This window comes from Mastigoproctus giganteus, chromosome 11 (assembly GCF_048544385.1).
Source record: "Mastigoproctus giganteus isolate SK-2022 chromosome 11, ASM4854438v1, whole genome shotgun sequence".
In the NCBI taxonomy this organism is placed as follows: domain Eukaryota; kingdom Metazoa; phylum Arthropoda; class Arachnida; order Uropygi; family Thelyphonidae; genus Mastigoproctus; species Mastigoproctus giganteus.
Window position 1 is genome coordinate 67,243,395 of NC_143585.1, and position 12,941 is coordinate 67,256,335.

The 12,941-nt window shown below is 38.6% G+C and overlaps 1 protein-coding gene across 1 annotated transcript in view; it reads left to right on the forward strand.

Moving 5' to 3' along the window:
* Positions 1-12,941, forward strand: part of LOC150078086 (uncharacterized) — an 85,208-nt gene that overhangs the window by 41,790 nt on the left and 30,477 nt on the right. The window contains exons 5-6 of the mRNA XM_090384460.1: positions 8,380-8,599; positions 9,338-9,447. Coding sequence (XP_090240586.1) covers positions 8,380-8,599; positions 9,338-9,447 — 330 coding nt within the window. The remainder of the gene's footprint in view (positions 1-8,379; positions 8,600-9,337; positions 9,448-12,941) is intronic.

A 12,941-nucleotide genomic window follows, 5' to 3' on the forward strand; every position in this document is an offset into this window, starting at 1 on the left:
AAGGACATTGTTTTATTAGGAGACTCCATTGTCAGGGGAACGGGGGAATATTTTTTGTAATAAGGATAGGTGGAGTAGAACCAGGGTATGTCTGCCGGGAGCAACTATTAATGATGTCACCAATAGATTGTCAGATTTTAAGGGGAGTAAAAAGAATATTATTATTCATATGGGGACTAATGATATTAAACGTACACGATCTGACGATTTGTTGGAAAAATACAGGACCATGCTGAGGAAATGCCGCGAGCTAGGCCACAATCTCTATGTGTCTGCAATTCTGCCCAGACACAATAGGAGGGATTATATGTTAAAAGCCTTGTGGATTAATTCAAGACTTGAAGGACTCTGCAAGGCTTTAGGGGGGAAATTTCTATCAGCTTGGCCCACACTTGTAGGTAGAAGGAATTTGTTTTGTAGAGATGGGATACACTTAAACAAAGGCGGTGCAAAAGTTTTTGCCAATATTATTCAGGATACCTTAAAGTTTCAGGGAAACTGCTAGTTAGAGCGGAATACTGTGGGGATTACTGACACGCATTTATCTGATAATAATGGTCAAAGTAACTCTTGCACATACCTTAAGAGTTCTTATCTGTTACCCCAAATAGAAATATTATCTAGATGTTCTGGGGACAGAAACATTTCAAGTGAGCAGGTAGCTAATGCCAGGGAAGAGAGCCTAAAAATCTTCAAGGGTTGTGTTAGGGTTGTTAAATATACAATTACAGTAAGTCTTAATTGTTTGTACAGTAATGTTAGAAGTGTCGTCAATAAAATGAATGAATTCGAACTGCTGGTTAAAACAAGTAACGCGGACATAATAGGGCTTACGGAGACGTGGTGCCACCCGGAAATTGGGGATGATGAGTTTCAGTATGGCTTATATAATGTATTTAGGAAGGATAGTAGGGTAGATGGAAGGGGTGGTGGGGTAATGCTTCTTATCAGAAGCATCCTGAGTGCGATGATAGCTTTCCCAGATTCAGACATTTCACATGGTAGTATAGAATCTGTATGGTGTGAGATAGTTGGAAACAAAGGTATAATGCGAGTAGGAGTAATCTACAGACCATGTGATTGTGAAGATTATGACGAAAGCCTCTACATGCAAATGGAATGGGCAAGTAAGCTTCAATGTCTTATTATGGGTGATTTCAATTTCCCTCTAATTGATTGGAGTAAATGGGAAGGAAACTTGACATGGGGAACAAAATTTTTAAATCAACTAGATGACTGTTATTAGCATAAGCATTAGTAGAGGCATTTGATGCAAGAAAGCAAGCTTATGCAGCATCAGCCAAAAAAATAATAATAAAAAATAAATAAAATAAAATAAATAAATAAAAAATAACCACTTCCACTTCACCCCTCTGTTCGTTCGAAATACCTGTCGACCTGAGCCTTAAACTTATTTAGGCTATCAACTTCCACGACAAGGGATGGAAGTCTGTTCCACCAACCAACCACCCACTGGCTAAAGGCAAATTTCCTCACGTCTATCCTACATCTGTCTTTCCTCAATTTGAATTTATGCCCTCTCAGTTGATTTTTCTGAGCAAGAGGAAGAATTACATCAGCATTGAGCATGCTCAAACCATTCAAGGCTTTATACACCTCAATCAGATCACCTCGCTGGTGCCTAGTCTCCAGACACTGTAATTTGTAAAACTTAAGCCTTTCTTCGTAAGAGCACCCCTTTGTTCCATTCACCAATCTTGTTGCCCTTCTCTGTACTCGTTCCAGCATCCCTACATCCTTCTTGAAATGAGGCCTCCAGACCTGTATACAGTACTCTAGGTGTGGCCTGACCATTGCCTTATACAAGGAAATAATCACCTCCTTATCCCTGCTAAAAAAATTCCTATATATCATCGACAATACACCATGAGCTACTCTTGCAGCCCGTCTGCACTGCTCAGAAAAGCTCATATCTGCCTGCACAACCACCCCCAGGTCCCTTTCATTCTCTACCACTGTCAGTGTAGTACCACAGAGTTGATACATTGCTCTGGGCTTGCTGTTTCCCATATGTAGTACTTTACATTTGTCAATGTTAAACTTCATTTACCACCTCTCAGCCCATCTGCTCAACCTTTCCACATCCTGTTGCAGTAGCATAGTGTCAGTAGTGTCCTTGACAACCCTGCCAACCTTCATATCGTCTGCAAACTTGGACAATAAGCGTGATATACCATCATCAATATCATTTATAAATACAGAAAACAATAATGGACCCAATACTGAATCCTGGCGGACTCCACTAATAACATTAGTCCACGTATGAGCAGTGTCCATTGATTACCACTCTCTGTCTGCTCCCCCTCAACCACCCCTTTATCCATAGCAGCAATTTGCCTCCAATGCCACACTGCTCCAATTTGTGCAGCAGTCTTCCATGTGCAACAGTATCAAAAGCCTTTCTAAGATCCAAGTATATAATATCAAAGTTATTCCCTGCATTCAGTTCTTTTGTGACTGCATCATAGTATCCAATCAAATTGGTCAGGCAAGACTTCCCTTTAACAAAACCATGCTGTGTTTGAGCTATAACTGAAGTCTTGTTTAGATGATCCTGCAGTGCGTCTTTAACCAGTGCCTCCATTAATTTTCCGGGAACAGAAGTTAAATTAACAGATCTATAATTACTTGTGTCGCCTTTTGATTCTCCTTTGTGAACTGGGGTCACATTTGCACATCTCCAGTCCATGGGTACTTCCCCTGAGTCCAAGGAAGCTCTCATAATTATGGCTAAGGGTTTGCTTACTTCCTTTGCTGCCTCCTTTAATATAACTGGATAGATCCCATCCACCCCAGGTGCCTTTCTTGTATTTATCTTCAACAATTTCTCCTCCACTTTACTCTCAGTTATTACAAGATTCTCTAGCTTACTGCCAGAGTTGAATACACCTCTGGCATTCCCCTCGCTCAATAACTCCTCATGTGTGAATGTCGATGCAAAATATTCATTTAGTTTGTTAGCTACCTGAGTAGGATCAGCAACAGTTGACCCATCGATATCAAGTGGACCAATCTGATTCATCCCCTTCCTTCTAGAGTTTACATAAGTAAAGAACTCTTTGCTGTTTTTCTTTGCATCCCTTGCCAAAGATTTCTCGTAATCTGCCTTCGCCTGCCTAACTTCCTTTGTAACTTGGTTACAGATCAACTTGTATCTATCATAGGCTTCTGTTTCACATGTTAATTTGTATGTATCCCATGCATTTATCTTCTCTGCCATATGTCTCATTAGTTCATCTGACATCCACTTAGGCCTAAACCTTGAACAGTATTTCTTAGTTGGTATGTAAAGCCTAGTAGCTTCCAAGATAAGTTCTTTGAATGCTTCCAATTTTGAATTTGCTGTTGGTAACATCATCAGTTGGTCCCACTGTTTAGAATTTAAATACTGCCTCAGTCCATCGTAGTCGCCTTTACAAAAGCAATAACCCTTCCCTTTACCCCTAATGGTAGTTACCTCTTTGAGTAAATCCCACTTCAGCACACTGTGATCACTGCCACCTAGTGGTTCATTTATCTGCAGATTCTTAATGCATGAAGAATCACTACTGATAATCAAATCAAGAGTATTACTCCCTCTAGTTGCCTCCCGAACATGCTGATGTAGAAAACAATCATCCAATAAATCTACAAAAGCCTTGCTAGTGTGTGAGTGACCAGCTCCCAAATTCCAGTCAGTATCTGGGAAATTAAAATCCCCCATTATAAGACTCTCTGATTTTCTGGCCAACTCTATTTCCCTGTACAATTTCTTATTATACTCATCAGAGTCATTAGGCCTATAGCACACTCCTACTCTCAATTTTGATCTCCCAATGCTTACGTCACACCAAACTGACTCGACACTACACTGTCCAGCAATGTCGACTGGCTTCACTTCCTTGGATTTTATGTATTTCTTAACTAATAGCATAACCCCTCCTCCCTTCCTATCCTGTCTATCCCTTCTGTAGACATTGTACTCCCCAAATTTCAGTTCTGCATTCCTTATATCTGTGTGACACCACGTCTCTGAAATCCCCACAATATCTGCCTTTGATGTTTTGAGCAATACCTCAAATTCATCAAATTTATTTACTAAACTCCTAGCATTGGTGTACACGCAAGTATACATGCACCTGTTCTTTTTCTTAGCTACCCTAACACAACCCATGTGTTTACTTGTACCCCAATGATTCCCAGCAGTCTCTGAAATATCTTGCATCTTATTTTCCAGGCTGCAGCTCATTCCAATAGAAGCAGTGCAAGAATCACTTTCACCTCTGCCAGTGGCTACTGTTAATCTATTAGTCCTTGTATCCCCCCAATCTAGAAGTTTTTCAACCCACCAAACACTGCCTCGATAGCATCAGCAAACATTCTTGCACCCTTTCTATTTAAGTGTGTCCCATCCCTGTAGAAGCAGTCTCTCCTGTTAACAAGTACAGACCAGGCTGAAAAAAATTCTACCCCTTGAGCCTTGCACAATCTTTCCATGGCCGAATTGATCGACAGGGCTGTCATCATATACTCCCTCCTATCGTGTGTGGGCAGAATTGCAGACACTTTCAAATTCAACCCTAATTCACGCCTTTTTTTCAACAGTGACCTGTACTTGTTAAGTAATTCCGCCGGTCTCCTACTCTTAATATCATTAGTGCCAACGTGTACAACTATATCACCTTTTGTGCCCTTAAAAGATGATATCCGCTCTACAACGTCATCAACCTTTGCCCCTGGCAGGCATACCCTGGTCCTGTTCCACCTATCCTTTTTACAAAGCATGTTTCCCGTTTCCCTGACAATAGAGTCACCAACAACTACTAGTTCCTTTGGGACCAGTGCATTCTGCCTTGGGGTCTGCTGCTGTGTTGCGTGATCACCAAGTGCAAGCTCTGGCATTGGTGTGGGCAGCTGAGATCTTGATGGGCCCCTCACATTTAATCCTTTGAGGGCATCCACCCTGTCCTTCAAGCTCTCATATAGACCCATAACAATGCTGAGTTGTCGCCTGATTTCCTTACACTCCTTGCATTGCGCACACACAAAGACATCCCCCATGGCAGTATCATGTCCCGTACCCGACTGCACCACAAACATCAAGCAAGTAGTGCATTTTAATAAGCTGTGATTCAGAGGGCAACTGCTCCCCTCAGTTCTCCCCTGAGCCACAGCACTCCCATTAGCTTGAGCCTTTTGCTTTGCTGCTCTGGTCAGAGTCATGATTTTGATTTAATTTCAATAAAATTTCAATTTCAGTACAAAATTAAAACCCTAAACTTATATCCCAACACAGTTATAACGCTATATTTATGTTTCAGTATCGAGTGTTATCTATGAAATCCCTTTATATAACTTCCATATCAAGTTAAGTATTAATGATTTATTTTTTACTAATTATTTATGTTACGTAACCCAAGTCATTATATGTATAGTTAAAAGTACAATTTAATTGACAATGAAGTTCAACAAGATTAATTATCTGATTAATTGACAATATTATGTACTATACTATACTATATTAAGCTTATGCTATCTATTATCACGTAACAATGGCGGCAATTACGAACGGTAAACACGTGGATTTGATACCCTTTCCGATACTTAGTAATACCTACAAAATCTCTATCTAAGTTACTTTAAACTAAGTATCATAAATAGGAATATAAAGCTACTCTAGAAAATAAGTTAATGTACCAATTTAAGCTAATAAAACAGAAAATAAATCAAAAAAAACTTCTCTGTTCCAGGAGCTGCAAAAATGTACGTTCGTACAGGCTACTCTCGCTCTCGCTCTCTTATTTGTATCAACATGTCAGGGAAAGTACTAGAGAAAAGAATATCCTAGACCTCCTCATCACCCATGAATCAGATGACATAACAGGGCTGACTGTAGAGGAACCAGTAGCAGGAAGTGATCACGGAGTTCTATGGTGGACGATGATGAGAGAGGTAGCAGTAGTAAAAGGCAAAGGAATGGGTTTTAATTTCAGAAAGGGAAATTACGATGCCTTAAGGTGCTACATGGCCTCTATTAACTGGGTAGATATCTATTCATTAATGTAGAAATGTATTCATTCTCTGTGAATGAATACATTTGAACTGTGGTATGCTTTTAAAACATTAATCACAGATGCCTTGAATGCGTATATACCATTAAAAAATACTCCATGAGGAGGGTTCCAAGTTGGATGAATAGTGAAGTTGCCACATTACTTGAGCAGAAAAAGGTGGCATGGAAATGTTACAGAGCAATAAAAAGTACTGAAGCCTATAACAGCTACAAGGTGATCTGTAATAGAGCCACAGAAAAGGTTCAACAGGCAAAGGCAGTTTATGAGAAATCACTAGCAAACAGAGCAAAGAGGGGGGATAAGGAATTCTTCACATATATAAATGCCAAGAAGAGCAGGACAAACCAGATCGGACCTTTACGTAAAGGAAAGGGGATAGTATTAAATACACCAGCTGCCATTGCAGATGAACTCAACAGTTATTTTGCATCGATATTTACAAATGAAAAACCTTTTGTGACAATGGGAAATTGTGGGAGCAAAGTTGAAAAATATGTAATTAATGATATTGAAATTTCGCAAGATTATTTAATGAAAAAACTTTTGAGCCTACAGGCCAGTAAGGCTCCTGGAGATGATGGAATATACCATATAATCTTAAGGGAGGTGGCAAGTGAGTGCATTGAACCATTGAGGCTAATTATGTGAACATCACTAGACTCTGGGGAGATTCCCTTGGATTGGAAAAGTGCCAACGTATCTCCTATACATAAGGGTGGCTCTAAGAGTGAAGTGGGAAATTATCGACCTGTCAGTCTGACTTCAATGGTAGGGACAACCATGGAGACAATGATCAAGGGTGGAATTCAGGATCATTTGCATAGAATTGAAATTCTCAAGGGTACTCAGCATGGTTTTGTAAAGGGAAAATCATGTTTAACAAATCTGGTTCGCTATTTTTAAAGGGTCACTCACGAGCTGGATTTAGGGAATAATTTCGACATTGTTTATTTAGATTTCAGCAAAGCTTTTGACTCAGTCCCACACAAGCGATTGCTTTATAAGCTGGAACAGGTTGGAATCACTGGGAAAATCCTTAGATGGATAGCAGGATGGCTACAGGGCAGGAGGCAGAGGGTTGTGATAAATGGCTATTCCTCAGATTGGGTTGATGTAAGAAGTGGGGTTCCCCAAGGATCAGTATTAGGACCACTGTTGTTTTTAATTTTCATAAACGACATCAATGAAGGGATAGAGGGCGTGATGTCTAAATTTGCAGATGATGTTAAAATTGGTAGAGTAGTTAATGATCACTGTCAAGCTGAGCTTCTTCAGCGAGACCTTGATAGACTTCAGGAATGGTCAGAAAAATGGCAGTTATGCTTTAATCCAACGAAGTGTAAGGTATTACACTTGGGAAACAGTAATCCCAAAATAACTTATTCACTTGGTGGAGTTCAACTAAATCCAGTACTGGAGCAAAGGGACTTGGGTGTTACGATACGGTCGGACATGAAATTCTCTGAGCATTGTAAACAGGTTGCAAGAAAGGCCCATGGTGTCCTATCAATGATCTATCGAACTTTTGCAAGTAGAGATAGGGATGTGATAATCCCATTATATAAGGCTTTTGTTAGACCACACTTGGAACACTGTGTTCAAATATGGAGACTGCACCTAAAGAAAGACATCGAGCTTCTTGAAAGGGTGAAATGATGAGTAACTCGTGAGATTGGCAAAAGGGTGTCCATATGAAGAAAGACTTCGAATATGTGGGTTGCAGAGTTCGGAAACTAGACACCTTAGAGGAGATTTGATTGAGGTGTTTAAGACTGTGAGAGGCATCAATAAAATGAATGAGGATGGAATTTTCAAGGTTATAAATGATGCTAGAACTAGGGGACTTGAATTTAAGTTACGGGGGTAAATGTTTAGATTGGACTGCAGGAAGTTTTATTTTAGCCAACGAGTTATAAATTACTGGAAGTTGCCTACACGGGTGGTAGAGGCTGACAGTTTGGGAAAATTCAGAGGTCATCTGGATAGTACCTTCAGTTCAGGGAAGCGCATAGGATGATAGGTTTAATTTCCTTTCTTATACTAATTATTATTATTATTTATTTATTTATTATGTTTTTTTTTTATCATTTTTTGTTTTTTTTTTGTTTTGGCCGGTTCAGCATAAGCCATAGACTTTCTTGCACCGTGCGGCCTTTTACTAATATATATATATATATATATATATATATATATATATATATATATATATATAGTTATCATTAATGCCAACATTTAGAGAGAGAGAGAGATGGGGGGAGTGCTTAATTTTATATCATTATCAGCAATGAAATTTTTATATTTTTAGAAAGCACTTAAAGCATTTAAGAAGGACATAGAAAATGATCCAAAATTAGCTGAAAAATATATCAAAGAAAAACCACAACAGCCAAAGAAAGAAGAAACAGAACCTATTAAAGCTGAATGTGAATTTAAAGATGTGCATGAGAAAATTCCTGATGTGAAATCATGGTTTGAAGCAGTTTCAGATGAAGGTTACACATATTATTGGAATTCGGAAACTGGAGGCAAGTATTTTTTTATATAATATTTCTTGTTCCTTCATTATATACCAGTGCAGTTTTGTGTATAATATTTCAAATATTAAGTGTTCATCACTTGTATAAATACAAGTAGTTATCAACTCTTCACAAATGATTTATTTCAGCACAAATATGACTTCCACTAATATTACGCTAATATTCTAATGAAAGAGCATTTGTTTCATTACTTTTTGACATAGTCACTAAAACAGTTCAAACACTTGTCCCAACATGACACAAGTTTCTGAATTCTAATACTGTTATAAAAGCTGCCCTGTTGCCTATGCATTTAGTGACACACAATAGTTTTGATGCTCATCAATGTCCCTGTGTCTTCTTTCATTGGGGTGTGATGCTTGTGTGGAGTTTTTCCTAACAACACACAACTTATTTTCCAAGCATTCATACATGTGAACCTCACTGGCATGATCTGTAACCAAGGATAAATGAACACACTTCCCCATGCCATTTATATGTATTGACGAGTTGATACCCTTGCAATACCTCATACATCCTTCTCACTGCTTCACTATTCAATTCTTGATAATCTTCTCTCTCTTATTTCTGCCACAGTTATGTTTATATAATCTCACCTCTATCCCTCTCCTGAAAGTTGATTTTGCATATAATATATTCTGGATGCCTCTGTGACCTATCAGTAATATGTTTTGCATGTTTTAAAGGTAGTAATTTTAATTTGCTCTGTGTTTTTTTCATTTAAAGAATCACAGTGGGAACCTCCATCAGTAGGGTACGTTGCATTAGCTGAACAAAAGGAAGAAGAAGAAGAAGAAGAAGAAGAAGAACATAGTGAAAAACCATCTGATGACAAGGTCTGTTCACAGAACTTTTTGGTGTAAAAAAATATTAATTTATTAGATGAAGGAAGAAAAATAGTTTTATTTAAAAAAAATTAATGATAACTTAAAAATGCAAATGGTTTGTCCCACAGTGTTGCAAGTCACACGACCACAGTTGTGGATATAAATGCAGCAGAACAACCTTTCTAGTCTCAGTTAAGCATATAAACCATAGAAAGAATGGGGAAAAGGAGGGATCTAATGGACTTCAAACATTGTAGTAGGTGCAAGATGGGCTAGACAAAGCATCTCTGATATGGCAGTTCTCCTGAACTTTTCATGCATCTCAGTTTCAAGGGTGTGTCGAGAATGGTGCAACGAGCAGAAAACATCCTCTCAACGGCACTCCTTTGGAAGAAAATCGCTTGTTGATGAGAGAAGTCAGAGGAGGTGGCTAGAATCGTGCAAGCAAACAGACGGGCCACAATGTCGCACAGTACGTCAGAATAGAACCTTGGTTTGCAGAAGAAAATATCGCAACGGACCACTAGTCACACTTTGTCACGAATGGGCTACAACAGCCGACGGCCACATCACGTACCTTTGTTATCAATGAAGAACAAGCGAGCACACCTGTGGGCACAGCAACACCAGCACTGGACTATTGAGGATTGGAAAACAGTTGTTTGGTCTGACAAGTCAGTTCTTGATGCATCGTGTTGATGGAAGGCTCAGAATATGGCGAAAACAACATGAATCCATGGACCTGCCATGTCTGATGACTACTGTGCAAGGTGGTGGTGGGGGCAGTGTTATGTTTTCTTGGCACACGTTGGGTCCTTTGATACCCATAGATTCACATCTGAATGCCACATCGTACCTAAACATCGTTGTTTACCAAGTGCGTCCATTCATGTTGACGGTTTATCCTCAGTCAGATGGTTACTTCCAGCAGGATAATGCGCTGGTGCACAAAGCCCGAATCACTATGGAATGGTTCCAGGAACATGACAGTGACTTTTCTTTGCTGCAGTGGCCTGCTCAGTCCCTGGATCTCAATCCTATTGAACATCTTTGGGATGAGCTGGAAAGGGCTGTTCGCTGCAGGCCCTCCGTTGAATCTCAAAGAACTGCGTGACACACTCATGTCTGCATGGTACTCCATTCCTGCACATTTTCAGCATCTTGTTCAATCCATGCCTAGGTGAATTCAGGCTGTTTTGAAGGCTAAATAAGGCTCAACACTCTACTGTATAGGGGTACCTAATAAAGTGGCAGCACAGTATATTTATCAGTGCTGTGGCAAGAGCAGGCAACAAACAAATTCTATCAGTGCCTGTGATCAAAATGTGGTAATGTAGTCTGCACAGGAATTGTAAAGAGGAAGTTGTCTTTGCTCAACTCAGCATAGGACATAGTCATCTGACATGTTCCTTTGTGCTGAAGGCTGATGACCCTCCTATTTGCAATTCCTTTGTCACCATTTTATCTATGTAGTATGTTTTAATTGAATGTACAAATTTTAATAATGCATGTTTTCCCCTTTTGATCATTTAAGGAATGGACATGCATTCCATAACCTCTCCTACCCAAATGTCAACGTCACCTTCTCGGGGTGAACTAACCCTTTTCCACAGACGAGGCTGTTTTTCTGGCGATCGAGTCACAGCATTATAACTGTTTCATCACATACAGAGGAAATGCTGTACCTGAAGTTTGTCTAGAGGCTATAAGGTGGCAGCCCCACCACTAGACTTACCCCGCGAAAGGCTTGTAACCTATCCGGGGGGACATTCCAAATACTCGAAATAAGCTCAAGGGAAAAAACTGGATGGATCTCAAGGGTAATGACCTAGGCAATGGATATAGGACTACGATTAAGGAACTTAAAGTAGCAACTTGGAACATTAGGGGAATAAATCACAAATTAGATGAATTAACCATGGAACTAGAAAATAGAAATATTGACATAGCAGTCATTACCAAAACGAAAAAAGAACAAAGGATCCAAAGAAATAGGTAACTTCATAATGCTATACCCCGGCATACCAAGTGAAATGTGGGTATCATCGGGAGTTGCTGTTATAATAAAGAAAGAATGGGAAAACAAAATATTAGACTACTCTTGGATATCACCCAGAATATTGAAATTAAGACTAAAAATTCTATCTTATACAATAACAATCATTGGCATCTACGTGCCAGTAGAAGGCAACATTGATGAAACTGCAAAATTTTATGACGAATTACAACAGACCATAGACCAAACTAACAAAAACGAGTATCTCATACTAGCAGGAGATTTTAATGCAAGGGTTGGTGCTCAATCAGTATAGTATCAGAAGGCAAAGCCGTGGTCAACAATAATGGAAGATGCCTGATAGACTTCTGCATTTTTAGTAAACTTAAAATTACAAATACTTTTATCAGACACAAGAATATCCATAAATTCACATGGGAAGCAGGAAACAGTCTATAATAGATTATATTATCATTAATGAAAATTTAAATGACAAAATTAGAGAGACTAGAATATTCAGAGGCAGTGAAATTGACAGTGATCACTACCTAGTAGAAAGCACTTTCAAAATAAAAAGAAGAAAATACTAACAAAAACTACTAAGAAATTAAAAATACATTTGTTGGAAGATGAAAGCACTAAATTCCTGTATGAAAGTCGATTGAAAGATAAACTCAAATCAGATGAAAGTGATAATGTTGAGGAAACTGGTCAAACATGAAATTCTGGGAAATCTGGTCAATTCTGGGAGTTATTGAAGAAAGTCTTGAATATAAACCTATAAAAAATAAAAACTGGCTAAGAACTTGGAATGAAGAATTAAAACAAACAATGAGAAAAAAAAGACCTATAAACTGTTCCTACAAACTAAAGACCTACATCTACACATAAAATATAAAAAGCTTAGAGCAGAAGTCAGAAAACTAACCAGAAGAATCCAACAAGAAAACTGGAATAAATTTGTTAAATCTTTAGAACGTGATATCACGGGGCTCACAGAGGTTTTAAAATTTTTAAGAAATTACAACTAGACACAAATGATCAAATAAAAACCAACTCCATCTCCCAAGCAGAATGGAAGCAACACTATTTCAAACTATGGTATAACCCTGGCACTAGGGAATTGGAAGATGAATCTGTGGTAACTAAAGATGAAGAAAATATAACAATGGAAGAACTAGAGTTAATATCACAAAAATCAAAAAAACCGAAAAAGCCCAGGCATAGACAATTTTAATGTAGAACTATTTAAATATGGGGGCACCTTACTAAAAAAAAAATGCACTACTAAAATTATTCAACATCATATGGCATAAGCAACAGATACCCAAAGGTTGGGAAACAGGAATAGTGATCAATTTACACAAAAAAAGTCTCCAGAAATAACCCTAACAACTACAGAGGGATAACACTTCTGTCAACTGCTGCAAAGCTGTACTCTAATATACTAAAGAATAAACTTAATAAATACAGTGAACAATTCTTAGAAGAAGAACAATGTGGGTTC